General features: G+C 38.6%; 1 protein-coding gene across 2 annotated transcripts in view; it reads right to left on the bottom strand.

Annotated features, from left to right (window-relative positions):
• LOC126418869 (fatty acid synthase-like) overlaps positions 1–20812 on the bottom strand; it is a 431809-nt gene that overhangs the window by 290900 nt on the left and 120097 nt on the right. For both annotated transcript variants that reach the window (XM_050085866.1, XM_050085867.1), the window contains exons 9-11: positions 19969–20106; positions 13303–13530; positions 9732–9879 (exon numbers count right to left, since the gene is read on the bottom strand). In XM_050085866.1, the coding sequence (XP_049941823.1) occupies positions 9732–9879; positions 13303–13530; positions 19969–20106 (514 nt within the window). The remainder of the gene's footprint in view (positions 1–9731; positions 9880–13302; positions 13531–19968; positions 20107–20812) is intronic.

Consider the following 20812-nt stretch of genomic DNA (forward strand, 5'->3'; position numbering starts at 1 on the left):
GTAGATGTTGCCTCTGGGTAGCATCCAAAAACTGGATCGTCTGGTTATGGTGGAATCCAGGTCTGAGGCCACGTCATGTGAAGAGGTAAGAGCCTGTGAGAATTCTCATTCAGTAAAGGGTTCATTGTAGGGATCAGCTTAGTGGGGTTGAAACAAATGGGGTCTGTTCCAACTCAGCATTTCTGCTGGAGAAAGCTAGCAGAATAGGAAGAGGATGCTGATACTGTCGCAAAGTGTGTTGCGAGGTGTTCAGCAAGGACTAATGGATCAGCACACAGCACTCTGGAGCAGAAGATCCTGGACAGTTGATTGTCACTGGGAGCCTGGAAGACCATGAAGCCTGGACCAAATATGCAATGAAGAGGCGGGAGGATCACCCTTCCTACCAACCTGGAAGCAATAATGGTTAGAGTGGAAATGACCCTGGTGATCACAATTTGCAATGTCTACCTACCTCCAGTTGTGCCACTTCCTTATGGTGAACTGTGTACCTTAATACAAGAAGTCTCACTTCCATATCTCCTCCTTGGGGACTTCAGTGCACGCTACATCCTGTTGGGGAGTGCCACTTATATGGGTAGGGGTCTTCTAATTGACCACTGAGGAGACACAAATCAACATCTGCAATTCCTTTTTACTCTGCTTAATAAGGTAGCAAGTGAGGAGATTGGTCTGTGGAGGGTGTCATTTCAATCACTGCAACACCTGTTGGCAGTCCAGGGCAGCAACTGCTACATCCTTGGTCCACCATGGTGCCAGGGGGATCCTGTGGATAGGAAGATGGCAGTGCTAGCAGCATGAAGAATAGTGACAGAGACACTCTGCATGACAGCATCAATGCAATTAGAGAGAGAGGTGTCAAAGTGCTCAGCAGATGTATATAAAGGCCAACTGGCCCAGCAGAGTGCCCAATGTGGGGGCCTGTCTGCCTAGCAGTAGTAGGTGAATGACAGAATCACCAGAAAGTGATCACAGCCAGAAACACCATCATGGGGTGACCAATTAGGGAATTGAGAAACACAGGGGAGGAGATTGTGAGATTGGTAACAGTAAAGGTGCCATGAGTGGCACTGAAGTGGGTAGGAGAACTGTCATTGAGGAGACACAAATCAACATCTGCAATAAATTGGTCAATTAGAAGACCCCTACCCATATAAGTGGCACTCCCCAACAGGATGCAGTGTGCACTGAAGTCCCCAAGGAGGAGATATGGAAGTGAGACTTCCTGTATTAAGGTACACAGTTCACCAGGGTCATTTCCACTCTAACCATTATTGCTTCCAGGTTGGTAGGAAGGGTGATCCAATCAGTAATGACATAGGTGCAAATCACAAAGTGCAGACTCCTCCAGATGTTATTCTGGGGTCAGCACAGTTCTGACAGAACTCCTGATAACCACAAAACACTACAGAGTGGTTATCACAGAAGTGTGTTTCTTGAAGAACAAGACAGAATGCAGAATAATAGGAAACAAGATGTTGCATTTTCCATAGGTGACAATAATATCCATTGCAATTCTGCTGGATTACTGTGTAGCGAGAGTCCCGGTTCGATGTAAAGAAGCTGAGGGGAGATCATGACACTTGGTCAGTGGTCATCCATAAATAAGATGTCAATGTCAGACTCAGTTGAGAGAGGAAAGATGGCACCGGGGGTTTTGTCCTGGGACATATGTTTCTTCTTCTTTTTCAGAACTGGAGGAGGACAGGACACAAAAGGATAGCGGGCTTCTGAAAGGTCCGGAACTGAAAGAGAGCGGGCAACCCTTGGGGCACACAGGTAGTGCGTCTCGTGCCTGAGTTGTGGTAGTAGGCTTCTGGCCTGAGAGATGGCAGAGGGGAGGGGAGGGGGGGGGGGGGTACTTGGGGGGAGCTCCATCACCAGCAAGTGCTGAAGAAGGGGGCACTTTTTTGGCTGGGGAGGGAGAGTGGCTCCTGGAGGGGAGGACGTGGGAACTGCAGGGGATGAGCTGGAGTAAGGAAGATTGAGGAGAATGAAAGGATGTAACAGAGGCAAAAGTTGAAGAAAGTGACTCTGGGTGGAGTTTTTCATATTTTTGGCGAGCCTCAGCATAAGACAGGCAATTCAGGGACTTGTACTCTTGGATCTTCTTTTCTCTCTTGTAAGCTGGATAGTCTGGAGAGCAAGAATGGCAGTCATGACAATTGACATACACAGGTGGCGGAACACAAGGGCTTACCTCATGGAGTGGGTGACCACAGTCACCACACAGAGGGTCCACCATACAGCGGGAAGACATATGCCAAAAACACAACCACCAAAAGCACCTCACAGGTGATGAGATGTATGGCTTGACGTCACATCTGTAGCACATAACCTTGGCCTTCTCTGGGAGGGTATCTCCCTTGAAAGCCAGAATGAAGGCACCAGTATCAGTGTGGTTGTCTTTACGAGCCTTCTCCACACGTCGAACAAAATGGACGCCATGTCGCTCCAGATTAGCCAGGAGTTCCTCACCAGTTTTCAGGATGAAGTCCTTATAAAAAATCACTTCCTGAACCATATTCAGACTGGTGATGGGTAATAGACACTGGTTGGCAAGACAATCACAAGCACGAAGAGCTACAGACTGGGCTGCAAGATGCTTTGATCAGCAGGGAGTCCAACCGTATCTTACTGAGAGACTTCACTTCATCAAACTTGTCCTTGCTATTTTCTACAAAAAAACAATGGCTTTGTGGCAGTGAATATAGCACTGTCCGTCCTAGTACAGACGAGATAGCGGGGAAAGTGTTGAAAGTGTTTCATCCCAAGATGGCGAGCATGGCCCTCCTCCCAGAGTGTAGTCAGTGAAGGGTAGGCTGCCAGGTCATACGAAGCAGCATTCAATGATGCTTTACCATTCGAAAAGATGGCCTTTTGAGAATGGCCAGAGTTTTGCAGCTTGATACACTCCACGCACCAAGCATCCACTCTCATACCACCCACTCTGATCAGGGACTCTCCCTAGGGGTTCCAGCCAGCCACAGCAACAGACATCTGGCACAGTGGCCATTGCTGTAAGTTCCGGTGCTCCAACATGACAAGTAGCCCCTCCTTGGTATACACGGAGAGGCAACAGCTTAGGTATCAATAGTGTGATCCCTGTGTTGTCAGGGGCCTCAGCCAGATGGGTGCATAACAGCCTCACCACATGGACTGGCTACACATGCTGTTGACCTAGCGATGCAGGGGGAAGAGAGAGGGGAAGGAAGAGGGGTGAGGAATCCATGCCATAGATGGTAGAGAGGGCCTCCTTCCTCAAATGGCTCACACTAAAGACAGAAAATTTTGAAGTGGACATCAAACACAAAGAAGGAACTAAATGCCAAAAATGAGGAGAGAGAACAAGTAAGAGGAACAAAATTGCACAGACTACAGGGAACCACATGAATAGCCAGGTTGACATAAATCATAACACTGAGAGAGGGGAAGGAGGGAGCAGAGGGAAGAAGCGTCATGGTAAAGGAAAAGCAGCCCAGGAAGGAAAAAAAGGCTGCAATAGCTTGGGACCTTGTGTGTGCCACGCACAAACTCATGGAACAACCGTGAGCCCCCTAGGTGGAGGGGGAAGGGGGGGGAGTGGAATGTGCAGATGTAGCATGCTCCCAGCTGCAGTGCCACTGTGCTACATCACTCAGCTCATGGTGAAGTAATGGCAATTGTGTTGTCTCACTGGCAACACAACAGTGAAACTGAGCTCTGCGCCAACAACCTATCCCTCCAGTCATACTTGTCGATCACGCAAAACTTTGCTGACTCTTTGGTTTCATTAGTTGTGGTCTTCAGTTTTCTCTCTAGAGGGCGGCAAGGACAGAAAGCTGGGCTATTTAGGTGTATGCATGGTGTAGCTAGATATCAGCAGGGTTGTGGAGAGTCATGTCACCAGTGGTGCAAGGCTGTGTTTCCAGTGGCCTCAAGTTTGCAACATGTGCCAGTACAGATGGCCCACCATGTGTGTGTCAGGTGAAGAGTGGAGACTGTGGATATCAGTTTTTGTGGTAGTGAGGGCAGTGTTCACTCGTGCGAGTGGTGGAAGTATCTTGGTGGTGCACTGCAGTACAGTGAGGTGCATTTGTACAGCTCAGTCATCGTTCTGGAATACACGTCAGTGCTGAATTCTCACCAGTACTGTGGCACGTTCTCAGCATTATGAGAAGCTAATCACAGGAGTCATACACATACTTCTAGGATGGCCATGATGTTATTGTTACAGTCAGAGGAAACTGTAAATGTTCAAACAATGTTCCACAATACTGGGAGAAACTGTTTTATATTGCTAGAATAGTTCTTAGTACCATGGTTAAATAATATTTATGTGAAACATCAGGAAGATTCATTAAGTACTTGAGTAGCTTGCAGTGTTCTAAGTAGTACTTTACTTTGCAGTGATCTGATGGCTAGTCATGTTGTTTGTTGTTCTAGTATAAACTGAACTGTTGTAAATGTGGAAGTATGAATACTTTTTCTTTTTTTTTTTGGTCATCAGTCTACTGACTGGTTTGATGCGGCCCGTCACAAATTCCTTTCCTGTGCTAACCTCTTCATCTCAGAGTAGCACTTGCAACCTACGTCCTCAATTATTTGCTTGACGTATTCCAATCTCTGTCTTCCTCTACAGTTTTTACCCTCTACAGCTCCCTCCAGTACCATGGAAGTCATTCCCTCATGTTTTATCAGATGTCCTATCATCCTGTCCCTTCCTCTCATCCTGTCCCTTCTCCTTATCAGTGTTTTCCACATATTTCTTTCCTCTCTGATTCTGCATAGAACCTCCTCATTCCTTACCTTATCAGTCCACCTAATTTTCATATTATGATCTGAGTCTATATCTGCTCCTGGGTACGCCTTACAGTCCAGTATCTGATTTCGGAATCTCTGTCTGACCATGACGTAATCTAATTGAAATCTTCCTGTATCTCCCAGCCTTTTCCAAGTATACCTCCTCTTCTTGTGATTCTTGAACAGGGTATTCGCTATTACTAGCTGAAACTTGTTACAGAACTCAATTAGTCTTTCTCCTTTTTCATTCCTTGTCCCAAGCCCATATTCTCCTGTAACCTTTTCTTCTACTCCTTCCCCTACAACTGCATTCCAGTCGCCCATGACTATTAGATTTTCATCCCCCTTTACATACTGCATTACCCTTTCGATATCCTCATACACTTTCTCTATCTGTTCATTTTCAGTTTGCGATGTCGGCATGTATACCTGAACTATCGTTGTCGGTGTTGGTCTGCTGTTGATTCTGATTAGAACAACCCGGTCACTGAACTGTTCACAGTAACACACCCTCTGCCCTACCTTCCTATTCATAACGAATCCTACACCTGTTATAGCACTTTCTGCTGCTGTTGATATTACCAGATACTCATCTGACCAGAAATCCTTGTCTTCCTTCCACTTCACTTCACTGACCCCTACTATATCTAGATTGAGCCTTTGCATTTCCCTTTTCAGATTTTCTAGTTTCCCTACCACGTTCAAGCTTCTGACATTCCATGCCCCGACTCGTAGAACGTTATCCTTTCGTTGATTATTCAATCTTTTTCTCATGGTAACCTCCCCCTTGGCAGTCCCCTCCCGGAGATCCGAATGGGGGACTATTCCGGAATCTTTTGCCAATGGAGAGATCATCATGACACTTCCATTACAGGCCACATGTCCTGTGGATACATGTTACGTGTCTTTAATGCAGTGGTTTCCATTGCCTTCTGCATCCTCATGTTGTTGATCATTGCTGATTCTTCCGCCTTTAGGGGCAATTTCCCACCCCTAGGACAAGAGAGTGCCCTGAACCTCTATCCGCTCCTCCGCCCTCTTTGACAAGGCCGTTGGCAGAATGAGGCTGACTTCTTACGCTGGAAGTCTTCAGCCGCCAATGCTGATTATTTATCAAAATTTAGGCAGTGGCGGGGATCAAACCTGGGACCGAAGACATTTTGATTATGAATCAGAGACACTACCCCTAGACCACGGGTACATAGGATAACTATAGATTCCAATTTCAACTGGTAAGTAACATACCTTGTGTGTTTTCTGTACAGTTAGGTGCTTGCAATAATTGTTTTATGTTACAGGAATTTGTTGCATACTTGTTTAGCTCTGTTCAAAATTTTGTAAATTCAGCCTGAACTAGGAAGTGACAGACTCGCATGACAGAGGCAGTCTCTCGTGCTATTAATGGCTGAAGATGACACCATCCACATAAGTAGAGTAATTTGTTGTTAGCTTCATTGACTTTCTTGTGATTTATCTCATTCGTAGTTATGTAGTTCTGATCATTAACAATTTTCTTTTCCTTGCAAGGTTGAGTCTTGATATTATTTTTAAGCACTAAGATTAGGCTTCAAGAAGAAGACACATGCTATATAATTTACTGTGAGCTACTCTCAGAACATGTTACTGAGTTGCAAGCCAAGAGTGGAAATTTAAATTTTGTACAGTTCAACAGCACATTCTTGTATTATTACTAGTTCAGGCTTTTACCAAAAACTGTAAAATCTAAAAATTTTATGTAACTACAGTATCAGACAACTGAGATTGGTTTTTTAGAAACATATTTAAGTTTTAGTGAATTTCAGGTTGTATTGATGGTTTATTAGTATTCCATGCTGTGGCCTTAAGTTCCACTTTGTTGTTGATCACATTAAATTGTTTCTTTCTTTAAAACACTTTCTTAAAACTTAACTTTCTTCCAAATAGGGTGTCAATGGCTTTTTTGTAAAGAATATGACTCGAATGTGCAGGTCAGAGGTTTTGAATGGGGTCTTTGTTCACTTAAAATAAATGATTAAGGCTATTATCTTATCAGTTTTCATAGATTCTTTACTGCATTTTGATACTCAGTGTAATAAGATCTCTGTCAAAATTAATCATTTAATTTGGTCCAGTACCTTACTACTCTCTGCCCATTCCCTTACCGTACCCAAATTTTTTGGCCTCCCTTTAGACTGAATTCTTGGGGATTCCAACGTCTGACACCAATCTGAATAGTCAGAAGACTTGTAGCTTTTCAGCAATCTAATGAATTTTGCACTACCTTTAGTGCCGGTATTTATGAAACAAATATAATGGTGTTTTGTAAAGTATCTGTTCAAATAAATCTATTGTATTTGATTGTTTATCATTAAATATTAAGTTTTTAGGCTGCTGTTACAGAATGTTGCACCCATCAATGTCATTGTGTCTTCATTTTTTCCTGATGTGTTGTCTGAATATTGTTCAACTCACTCTTTTTATTTGTTGCTTGATGCTTAGCATCTTGGCAGTTTTTGCTTTTTTATTTCAATAATTTTCTTGGTACTATTGACAGACAATATATTTTCTGGTATCCAGCTATATTAACAATCACCAGTACTTAAATGTTTATCTCGTAACTGGAAATGTAACTCCACTTCTTGGTCACAACCTGTCCTTTAAAGCAAATTTTTCTCTCTTCCTGCCACAAGATAATTTAGTGCTATGAGGTATCTTTATGTCCTTTTGGTTCTTGTTCATTTGTACTCTCACTACCTCATAGAAACATACGAAAAAGAAAATAAATGTTTGAGCTGCAGTGTCTGCTTTGTAAGTCAGTTCCTATCATTCGTACTGTAAATCTTCTTAAAAAGACATGCTGTTAGCTATGTTTCTGTGATACACTGCAGACAAAGGATATCTAACCAATAGAATTTAAAATAAAATAAAATTTATTCACCCTTGAACATTTTACACGCTATTGGTGTAAATATTTACATATAAAACTAATAGACAAGAGATACATAAAAACAATTCATGATAATTACATTTGTGAAACATTATTATACATAATGTGAAAATTATACATGCAGGAGCCTTTTAACCAGAAACTTATTACAACTTAGTAGGACAGTACTCAGAAATTTATGTCATTTAAATCTGAATCCTCATACTCTTTTATGTAGCAGTATGCTTTCATCTTACGCCACTCTGCTAGAAAAATCTTAAATGTGCTATAAGGTATTGAAATTATTTAAATTCTATTTAAAGCTGAGAAGGCAACTATTGAGCACTTTGAAGTCATCTTTACAAGATTCTCTTGGCAGAAGTGCTGCTATACGTGAGCTGGGGCAGTTACCCCATAGAAGAGTTCCATAAGTGATGTAGGAGTGGAAAGATGCAAAATATGCATATACTAGTAGCATTTTGCTTACACTATTCCTCAGTCTGTACAACAGATAAATCAACTGATAAAGTTTGGAGCACAATTTTTCTATGTGACCACCCACCTGAGCTTCTGATTTATGTAGAAACTTAACAGTTTGGTAATTTTTTTTATTTCTGTTGGGGACACTTAATTTGAAAACAGTGTCTTCATCTTTATTGTTATTAATTTGTAAATAATTTACCTGGAACCAGTTAGTGCAGCGATTCATTGTTATATTAACATTATGTTGCAGCTCATTTCTTGTGTGATTAGAGTTGTATAATCTGTGTGCAATACTGCCACACATGAAAGGAATGAGAGTAAGTCATTTATATTTACAGGAATGGACCTGGGACTGAGCCCTGCGGAATGCCTTTTGTAACAAATAATGAGTCTACCTTTGATTGTTTATAGTTACTATCTGCACTCTGTTGCTTAGGTATGGCTCAGTAAGGTGAAGAGCATTCTCTGCAATTGCATAGCACTGGAGCTTTTGGATAAGTATACTATGCAAGACAGTATCAATAGCTTTCCTCAAAGCTAGAAGAGTTGCACCGGCTGTTTTCTTCTTCTCAAAAGAATCACATATTTGTTTGTGCATATGATATTCTGTAATATTTGATATGACTGGAGTGAGTTATATGGGACAATATTTGTCATGGAATGCTTTATTACCTTTCTTACAGTAACTTTTAGGGAATCTGGTGAGATTTTTTCACATAGCATTTGACTGATGATTTAGATTAGTGACAGTAGTACTCCTTTCTATATATTTTATTAAAAATTCTATAGAAGTCTTCTGTCTTTGAGTTGCTGATTTTAGCAATTGCTACATTAACCTGTCATATGATATATGAAACCAGCAGAACCTGTCCTGTTGCTTACTATCTAGAGCTGGGAGCACAACTTAAGATTTATTTACATCTTCAGTGAGATTTTATTTGAGATAGAACAAGTGTTTGTTTAAGATGTTTGGTTGAATATGAATGATATTGTGCTTATTTTCAGAGATTATATCTGTTTTTATAACTATCCATGCTGCTTTACACTTATTTGTTGAACTGAGTATGTAACTATCATTGGATTTCCTCTTGGCTGCTCTAATTTCTGATTTATACATCTTTCTCACTTTTGTGTAAATTTTCTTCTAAGCCTGACTCTTTTGCAATTTGCCATAGTGCACCATTATCTCCCCCTCAAGTCTGCTCAGGTGTGGCCACGTATCTGACCAGCAACAGTCTTTGCTGTCTTTTGGAGCAGGAATATGTATCCCTATTAATGAATATGCATCTTTTCTGGGACCCATTGAATCTGAATCCAGTGGTCACTTCATGATTTTCAACAGATGGAAAATAATTAACTCTCAATTTCTGACTGCAGTGTTCTTCAAAGAACATTTAATACAGTACATCAGATAGCTATGTATCACACAAATAAACAGCAAATTTAGGACTAATAACTCAGAAAACTATGTGAAGAGCAGTATTAGTATTAGAACAAAAAATATTTTTAATAATACTGCAGAAAAACCCTGTAAATGTACCAACTATTAACTTCTTCTTACCATGGCGCTCTTCAATATCCAATTCATAGGCTGCACGTACAGCTTCTTCAATTGTGTAGCCTCCTTCAGCATAAGTCTTTGCAGGGCATGAACCAATGAACACATCTATCTTCACACCAATGGTTTTCAAAAGATTGAGCAGGGCAATCTAACAAAGTTTGTAATATTAGTATCTTCATTCAAACAGACAATATATGACAAAAAGGATAATCATAACCCTCTTAAAGTGTGTTGCATGTTGTCTTATAGTTATGAATAGAACAGAGAGAAACATTCCACGTGGGAAAAATATATCTAAAAAAAAAGATGATGTGACTTACCAAATGAAAGTGCTGGCAGGTCGATAGACACACAAACAAACTCAAACATACACACAAAATTCAAGCTTTCGCAACCAACGGTTGCTTCATCAGGAAAGAGGGAAGGAGAAGGAAAGACGAAAGGATGTGGGTTTTAAGGGAGAGGGTAAGGAGTCATTCCAATCCCGGGAGCGGAAAGACTTACCTTAGGGGGAAAAAAGAACAGGTATACACTCGCTCACACAACACATATCCATCCGCACATACACAGACACAAGCAGACATTTGTAAAGGCAAAGAGTTTGGGCAGAGATGTCAGTCGAGGCAGAAGTACAGAGGCAAAGATGTTGTTGAAAGACAGGTGAGGTATGAGCGGCGGCAAATTGAAATTAGAGGAGATTGAGGCCTGGCGGATAACGAGAAGAGAGGATATACTGAAGGGCAAGTTCCCATCTCCGGAGTTCTGACAGGTTGGTGTTAGTGGGAAGTATCCAGATAACCCGGACGGTGTAACACTGTGCCAAGATGTGCTGGCCGTGCACCCACCAAGGCATGTTTAGCCACAGGGTGATCCTCATTACCAAAAAACACTGTCTGCCTGTGTCCATTCATGCGAATGGACAGTTTGTTGCTGTAACTATAAGAAAATATATCTAAAAACAAAGATGATGTGACTTACCAAACGAAATTGCTGGCAGGTCGATAGACACACAAACATACACACAAAAGTCAAGCTTTCGCAACCAAACTTCGCAACAAACTGTCCATTCGCATGAATGGACACAGGCAGACAGTGTTTGTTGGTAATGAGGATCACCCTGTGGCTAAACACGCCTTGTTGCACGGCCAGCACATCTTGGCACAGTGTTACACTGTCTGGGTTGTTTGGATACTTCCCACTAATATATTTTCTTATAGTTACTTATATGAATAAAAAATATTTGTTTTCTTTTATAGAATGAAATAAAACATGAGGCAGAAGCATTTTTATCACAAATATTTTTTGTAATTGTAAGCCAGGGTACCACTTACTTAGTGTGCTATAGCAAAAACATGACATGATAAAATAAAATTCACAATTAACATTACAGATACTGTGAGAATTTTATGGATTTTTAAGCAGAACTTTGTCTCTGAAACAGTATGGTGTTAAGCAAAGAGAAATTAAAAAGTTAGATAAGAATCAAACATGTTAAATATGAAAAAATTTACTTTACAGTTACCCCAAGCCAGTGCTGAATGAACCATGAAACATCATCGTCCATCTGCTATGTATCAACTACATCTAAAGGTACTAATTACATTAATAGTGATTCATAACGTGCGATAGTTACTTTTTTAGTGTACCAATTGTGGTGTAATATCCTTTAGTGCCATAAAATAATCATTTAGTCTGTTGAAGATTTTCAGTCCCATAGGCTGTGGAATCTGAACATATAATATAATTTTAACTAATGAATAGGAAGCAAATAATTAGCTTTATTTCTTGTAGTATATGAATTATCAAGAAAATAACTTTCAAGAGTAATTTTTTGTTGTATAAAAAGGTAATTGTACCATATATGTCAAGAAAATATCTTTCAAGAGCAATTTTTAGTTGTATAAAAAGGTGATTGTCTCATACACATATAGGGGAGGGTAAGCACCAGTGTTAAAAGTTTTCGGCTATGCGTAATGGACAACATGTTTCCCTTGGATAACCAGCACAACTGTTTCTGAAGACTTTTTATGGACATTCAGGATACATGATGTATTATTAAAGTTGTCCCCAAAACATAATCCCACACCTTTTTACTGGCTTGGTTTGAAATATCTGTGGTATGCAATTTTACTTGTATTCACGTAAGTGGCACTGCACAATGTTTGCTGTACAACTGGAAAGTTGCATAGTTTATTTGAAAGTTGCACAATGTGTATATTTCATTCTAAAGTATTATCTAAATTTTCTTAGTGTTGTAACATCTAATTCTGTTATTCCCTTCTCTTTACAGATGATTTTAATTTCCTGGCATTTTTGACTGTTGGACCTTGAATTGTACACTACGTGTTTTTGAGTTCATTTCACTGGAACCATGTTTTTAAGTGAATTATTGATGCAGCAAGGATTTTTTCTGCTTCATCATTTTCAATGAAAACAAATATATCATCTGGAAGCTTTGGTGGGTAAATCAACAACACAAAACAGACAGTGAATAGGGCTATGAGTAGATCCTTGAGGGGCACTGTCAGCTTTTAGTTTATGCATTAGCAAGGTGTGGTTTACTACGATGAAGGAGTTTGTGATGTCACAGTAGATTCCCTCCAATTTACGATGCTGTCTGATGAGATGCTAATCTTGTTAACAAAGTTATTACAGTATTTTCTCTTTGCTTAAAACCAAATTGGTTGTTCAAAATAATATAATGTTTTATGATATTTTTTTAAATTAGATAGTAACTACTCTCTGAAATATTTTTGACAAGATCCTTTCCTGAAGAGTGTATTTATTTCACCATATTTGGATACTTCTTGGAAGTAATCTTATTCATAACATTAATTACTATTGCAGCTAGGTTTTTATCCACCAATTTCATTATCTTCATTGGTACCCATCCTCACACACTAAATTTCAGATTTGATGTTAGACTTCACTTCCTTTGATTTATTTCTATGACTTGTTTTGCTAACTTTATAAAATTCTGAAACATAATTTTATAATGTGTATGATATTGAATAAATATAATCTCTTTATTATAATTTAAGTCTTTGCATAGCTTCCTTTTCCTAACAGTAGAGATTCTTATGCTTTCAGTGCTTCATTTTAATTTACTTTTTACAATGATGCAGCAGGTTTTAGGCAGAAAGATTTCATGAAATGCATCTACAAAATTGCTATGGAACTTATCAAAATTGGCACTATTGACATATTATTGTCACTGTTTTATTCTGTCTCCTTTAATATGTAATGAAACATAATCAAATTTTCTCAATTACAGTTCCTTTCACATAACTCTTTTAATTATGATACCTCTATTTGTTTGCCTCTATGTCTCTTCCAAGTGCATTCATGTTATTATAAGTATAGCACTGCTGCTAATTGTTTGTAGTGAATGAGACACAACAGATTTGTATATAACTGAGACATATGAGAGAATTTAATGCTGTTTAACAAAGTGATAGTGTGTGCACAGCAGACATGTAATTTAGTATCAATGTCTGGCAATAATTTGATCTGTTTTGAAAATCATATTTGTTAATGTTGTAAGGAACATAACAAAATTGCAATGAAATACCTGCACAGAGGTAGTGATGCTGTTCCGAAGAGCCCACTCATCTCCATCAGTTGAAAATATAGCAAATAACAAGTCAACTCCTTCAAGAATTAATGCTTGAAAGCATTCATTCATTGTAGCAGAAAATATATCGAATTGCATTAGAGAGCCGACTGTGGCTGGGTGGCACTTGTTTTCTCCCAGTGACAGAAGTATATGTACTGAAAATTTCTTCTCCAGAGGGCTCAGCTGTAACACCAGAAAGTTATATTTAATTTACTCGTGTATAAGATGAAGAGGAAGCAGCTAACCAAACACAATTCGCATTTCATTTATTATTTCTACTGAAAATTACAATGTGCAATATGACAAGCACTTTACAGTCTTGCACAGGTACCTCTCCTTCACTGTGGCCACAAGGGTGTGTGTGTGTGTGTGTGTGTGTGTGTGTGTGTGTGTGTGTGAAAGAAAGAATGAAAGAGAGAGAGAGAGAGCACCAATAGAAAAGGAGCAAAAGTTTGAAAGCTCATACAGTGTTCCAATTTATTAAATCTACCTGTGGACCACTATGATTTGTTTGCAAATGAATAGTTAGCTGTCCTCCTCATTTTTTGGTTGTAGAATGTTCCTACTGCTTCAGTACTGATAGTCACTGGAGAATACAAGAAATGCAGTGAAATTTTCTTCCTCTTGTAATGGAATATTAATAAGGAACATTTACTACATGAAGATACACCTAGGTAAGCAAACTTGGGCAGCACATAATAACAAACAATATCTTATAAGGACACCATATAACACTTGTTGAACTTACAAAGGAATGTTTCATAACATCGTTTCACTTTTACATTGTTTCAAAAGGAAAATTCACTTGAGAAAATTATAAAATTATGGAACAATTGCTAGTCAGTGATTACATTCCTTCAGATGATGAAATCTAAAAATTTTAGTATTGTCATCACATATGTACAAATGTATATGAATCTGTCCTAGGTTTTGGAACATGAGGAAGGTGAAAGATGAAGGGGAGGCCACTCAGACTGACAGAGACTGAACTGTTGTTAATTACTGAATCTTTTATCATTTGCGTAGCTTTTTAACAGATGTACAGCACCATAGACTTCACCAATTTAAGAGTGTTAAATGAATTTTTGCATGATTCTGTTTTTCCGTCCCTTTTGTGCATGTCCAAAATATCTTTCTGTAAAGTAGCACTGTATTTTGTACACATCATGCTGTGACAGCTTTAAAATCATTTGTACAGTACAAACAGTCCATATTGTACAAAGTATCTGAACTGTCTGATTGTGTAACACCCTTTATTATGAACAGCATTGTGGATACAGTGTTAATCTGTCTGCCTACCTTTAAGTTCACCATCCACGATAATTTCAGTGGTCAATTAACTAAATCTAAAGGAGTGCAATTTCTTTTATACTTCTGAGTTTGGATCTCATCACCCTTTTGATGGAAACCTTGTACAGTGTCTTTTTATAATTAATGTGAAGTTCACTTTGGATGAACTGTTTTTCTAAAGCATAACAAAATTTGTTTTCAAAATCAGCATTGTCATATGGAGAATATATAATATCTTTCTTTATTTTTCATTGTGTTATAAATATGCAAGTTTAAGTACAAATTTTTAAAAGATTCTGTGCTTCATATCTCTAATTACTTTCATTTTATTTGTTTATTTTGACCCATATTTCTCTTATAATGTGTTGATAGTTCTTCTGATGTTCTTGGTGTATTTCAGTATTTCTTTATTTTATTTATTTTTCTTTTGATTTAATAATATAAGTAGCCTAAGTTCCTACTATTCTCCTGGCAGCAGAAGTCTCTGCTCACCTCCATAGCTAACTGGTTGTCTGGCTGCTATGTAGAGATCCTGGGATCTCTATCCTAGGATGATTTTCAGATGTTTCTAAAAAAATAATTTCAACTTCACACTCAGAGCTAGTACATATCAATTGTAATAAAAAGAAGTAATTTCTTTTTATGGATTTTAGCTTGAAATATAACACATTGTGTACAAAATCATACGGAATTTTTTTAGAAAAACAGCTGAGAAAATATTGACCTGTTCAAAATTCCAAAATTAGCTATGGTACTGACACTTCTGTTTAGGAAAAGTAATGCTAGAGGAGGCTGTCTCTTAACAACTTGCAAATACACACACAAGCACAACTCTCACACATATGACTGCAATCTCATCTGTGTGTGAGTTGGTTTTGCATGAGTGTCTATTTTTGATGCCTTGTTGGCTGCAAGTTAACTTTCTGACAGTATTTTTGATGTGGTTTCTGTGACTCAGCATCTCAGCTATATGGTGAATAGCAACTCTTTTTCATTATATTGTCACATACAAATCATGAGGATAATATTAGAATAATTACTGCACACTCAGAGACATTCAAACAATCATTAGTCCTGTGCTCCATTTGCGAACGGAATGGGAAGAAATCCAAACAACTAGTAAGGGGACATACCCTCTGCCGCACACCTCATGGTGGTTTGCAGAGTACAGATTTAATTGTAAATGTAGATGTACATGTAAGTCTGCTAAACAAAATTACATTAATATTTGCATCATTTGCAGACTAGTAATAATAGCTATTACAGATTGCATGTATTTAGGTCATAGTTTACAAGTACGTGTGCTTATTTTCCCCCAGACAGCTGGTCAGTCAGGACATGAGGATGCAAAATGGTAACTCTAAACTGACAGCATTGTACACTTAGTGGTGCAACACTGTTAGCAAAAATCTCACAAACTTCTTGAGTGATTTACTTCAAATTTTTACCTGCTTATTTAATAAACATTTGGACAGATGTTGACTGTATAAAGACAATCTGTTTCAGATTGTATACAAATTTGGTTCCTTTCAGAGTATGCTGGTGCAATAGCACCATACTTAACAATCATACACAACTGCTCACTCAATGACACATCTACACCAAAGACTGGAAAGGTGTACACCTCACACCAATATTCAAGAAAGGCAATGGGTGTAATCCACTAAATTTCAGTCCATATGATTAACTTCTATATCCAGTACGATTTTGTAACATATATTGTATTTGAACATTATGAATTATCTCAAAGAGAATGGTCTATTGACACATACTCAACACAGATTTAGAAAACATTGTTCTTGTGAAACACAACTAGTTCTTTACTGACACAAAGTGTCAAGTGACATTGACAAGGGATTTCAAATTGATTCTGTACTTATAGATTTCCAGAAGGCATTTGAGACCATACCTCACAACAGCTTGTAATAAAATTGATTGTCTATGGAATATCATCTAAGTTATGCAACTGGATTCAGATTTCCTGTCAGAGAGATCACAGTTTGTAGTAATTGACAGAAAGTCATAGAGTAAAACAGAAGTGGTTTCTGGCATTCCCCAAGGTAGTGTTATAGGCCCTCTGCTGTTCCTTATTTATATAAATGATTTAGCAGACAATCTGAGTAGCTTTCTTAGGCTGTTTGTTGATGATGCTGTCATTTACCATCTAGTACAGTCATAAGAAGATCAAAACAAATTGCAAAATGATTTAGAAAAGATATCTGTATGGTGCAAAAATTGGCAATTTACCCTCAATAGTGAGAAGTGTGAGGGCATCCACATGAGTACTAAAAAGAATCTGTTAAACTTCAGTTACACGATAAATCAGTCAAATCTAAAGTCTGTAAATTCAACTAAGTACCTATGAATTACAACTGTAAATGACTTAAACTGGGAAGAACACATAGAAAATAGCACATTTTGTATTATCGATAAATATGGAATAGATTGTCATGGACATAATACAGGACTTGGAGGGGACATCATTAAGACAAAGGCATTTCTCGATGTGGCAGTATCTTCTCACAAAATTTCAATCACCAACCTTCTCCTCCGAATGTGAAAATACTTTGTTGATGCTGACCTACATAGGGAGATATGATCATCATAATAAAATAAGAGAAATCAGAGCTTTCATGGAAAGATACAGGTGTTCATTTTTTCTGCACACTGTTAGGGAGTGGAGTAATAAAGAATTATTGTGAAGGTGGTTCACTGAATCCTCTGCCAAGCACTTAAGTGTGATTTGCAGAGTATCCATGTAGACGTAGAGGTCGATGTAAATGTGGTTTTAACTATAATAGCATGGCATTTAAACCATTAAACAAATGGTTTCTCTCAAACATATTCTTCCTCTTTATATATAATTTTAAACAAAAAATTGCTTACACAACAATGTGCTGTTTTGTTTTCTTCATCGCAACTGGTTGTAACAGAAAATAAGAAAGTAGCTTCTGTGGCTTTGGATTAGGATACTACTATGGAATTTGAATAATCCAACATGTAATGCTACACAGATTAAAATTGTGCAAAATACTGTCACTGAAACTATTCCTCTCACAGATTCAGCAGCTGGAGAGGTCTGTCTCATAACCCGTGTACATTTTCCCACTCTGTTTAAGTGACTTCAAATACCAATTAAGGTTTTGTTTCCAGAAACAAATAAGGCTCAAAGTCAGAGAGAAGCTGGAAGAGGAGATGGACAGAGAGAGGGCACAGAAGGAAGTAGGACGGATATCTGATCCCATACATATTTAGCAACTGCAAAGCACTACCAGTTTCTCTAGGATTTGATAAAGGCTGTTAAAATATAATCATCATTAAAAAGCACATAAGCAAAATTTCTAATGTTGTTCAAATTTCTGTCACAGTTGCATGTAATTTATACTGGTGACTACTTTCAAATGCAGCTGTCATTTTGATACGAGGCCTACATGGAAAGTACTTATCAAAGCAAAATTCCACTGACATACTTGGGTAACGTCCACAAATCACATAGCCATACAATACATAGGGAGTGACTTTATTACATGTGTGATACATTCACATCTGTTGAACAAATCATGATGTAGTAAGATCATTCCATATCTATCGTATGACTATGCTTGTGTGGCCATTATCCAAATATGTTAGTGGAATTTTGCTTTGACATGTAATTTTAGTGCAGGTCCAATTGGAAAATAAACAGCTATGTTCAAAGCTAGTCACTAGTATAAGTTACGAGGGTCACTCCAAAAGAGATGCACACTATTTTTGTAAAAATAGAGTTTTCATTCTGCATGTGTGAAAGTTTTACAGTGTATAGATACATCATTCCTGCTTGTTTTCAAACTTAATTCAACCTGTTCCAGTGAGTAGCATCATCACAGCATATCTTCAAGGTGGCTGCTACACTTGACATTCATCAGAAGCAATGTGCTGTCATAGAATTCCTGTGCTGTGAAAACGAGACAGTAGGAAACAAATGGTTCAAATGGCTCTGAGCACTATGGGACTTAACATCTGAGGTCATCAGTCCCCTAGAACTTAGAACTACTTAAACCTAACTAACCTAAAGACATCACATACAGTGGGAAACATCCACAAGAGGTTGAAAAAAGTGTATGGAGATGCTGCTGTCGATCGCAGTACAGTTTGTTGGTGGGCAAGCAGGTTACGTGATGAAAGTGGGCACGGCAATATTGAGGATTGTCCTCGCAGCAGCAGGCCTCGTACTGTACACACTCCACACACTGTGCAGAGAGTTAACAAATTGGTGACTGCTGATAGAAGCATCACAGTGAACGAATTGACACGCTACGTTGGGTTAGGGGAAGGAAGTGTTTGCAGGATACTGAAAGTGTTGGCGTTAAAAAAGGTGTGTGCCAAGTGGGTTCCCAGGATGTTGACAGTGGCTCACAAAGAAGCAAGAAAAATGCCACGCAGTGAACTTTTGGAACAGTACGAGAATGGTGGAGATGAATTTCTTGGAAGAATTGTGACAGGTGATGAAACATGGCTCCATCATTTTTCACCAGAGATGAAGAGGTAATCAATGGAGTGGCATCATACAAATTCACCCAAGAAAAAAATATTCAAAACCACACCTTCTGCTGGAAAAGTTATAGCTACGGTGTTTTTCGATTTCGAAGGACTCTTGCTTGTAGACATCATGCCGTGGAACCACCATAAATTCTGATGCATACGTGACAACACTGAAGAAACTTCAACTTTGACTGAGTCGTGTTCGACCACATCAGCAAAGGCAGAATGCTTTACTGTTGCACGACAATGCATGGCCACATGTCAGTCAAAAAACCATGGAAGCAATCACAAAACTCAGATGGACAACACTGAAACACCCGCCTTACAGTCTGACCTGGCTCCATGTGACTATCATCTCTTTGGGAAACTGAAAGACTCTCTTCGTGGAACAAGGTTTGCAGATGATGACTACCTCGTTCATGCTGCCAAACAGTGGCTCCAATAGGTTGGTCCAGAATTTTACCGTGCAGGTATACAGGCGCTGGTTCCAAGATGGCATAAGGCAGTTGAGAGGGATGGAAATTATGTGGAGAAATGAAAATATTGTTCCTAAAGGATGTATCTACACACTGTAAAACCTATAAACATGTAGAATAAAAGATGGATTTTCAAAAAAATAGCATGCATTTCTTTTGGAGTGACTCTCGTACATGCAACTGTAACAGAAATTTAAATAAAGAATTATCAATTCCAAGTTGCTGGTACTTCAGCAACAAAACATTGGAACTATATAATAATTTCTAATGATATAGTGTACATGAAAAATAAAAATGAATTATATATACACACACACACACAAATTAAACCTACCTCTACTGTCCTACCATAGTTTCCTAAAACTGCAGGTACAATGGTATATCCACGATACAAATGGCCGGGTATGTGTGCAACATGTAACTCATGCAACAGGCTCACAAACTCTGCATCTGCTATTCTCATAGACTCAACCTGTCATTAAACATAAAATAGTAGATTAGCAATTAAAATAATAGGAAATATAATAAATAATACAAACATATATATACACACACATAGAGCAAGTCAAAAGTCCTTGGACACCTTCATAAGTTGGAAGATTAAAGGGGAAATTGAAATGTGATGATGGGAACATAGGTTTGACGTGAGGCCGCAACTTTTGGAGTGAATGTCATTCATGGCTGCCAAGTTGAAATCCACCTTAATGTATTCAAGTAATTTTTTTTAATGGGAGCGGGAGTGTATGACACATCAAATAACACTCACCTGAGCTCTGGAATTGAGTGGTGTAATTTGTTTTTGTCTATCTTGTACAGTTTAGAACTTATTAATGTTCAAAGTTACCTTGATATCGACTCGTGTCTCTCTTTGTTCCAGGTGATCTAAAATGGATCTGACACGTGAACAGAAAATCAAAATCATTCTTATATCAGGGGAACGCAGGTACCGAACAGTAGCAGCTGACTACAACAGACGGCACCCAGACAGAGGACCGGTATCGCACAACACGGTGGCTCACATGATCACCAAATTCCAGGAGATGGGCTCTGTTCACGATAGGGCACATAGTGGGTGACCAAGGACTGCCACCAATGAGGAAACTGCAACTGAGGTTGTTGCATCATTTGTGAAAAGTCCTAAATGAAGTACTCGTCATGTGGCCCTAGCATGTGGAATA

This window comes from Schistocerca serialis, chromosome 9 (genome assembly GCF_023864345.2).
Source record: "Schistocerca serialis cubense isolate TAMUIC-IGC-003099 chromosome 9, iqSchSeri2.2, whole genome shotgun sequence".
Taxonomy (NCBI): domain Eukaryota; kingdom Metazoa; phylum Arthropoda; class Insecta; order Orthoptera; family Acrididae; genus Schistocerca; species Schistocerca serialis.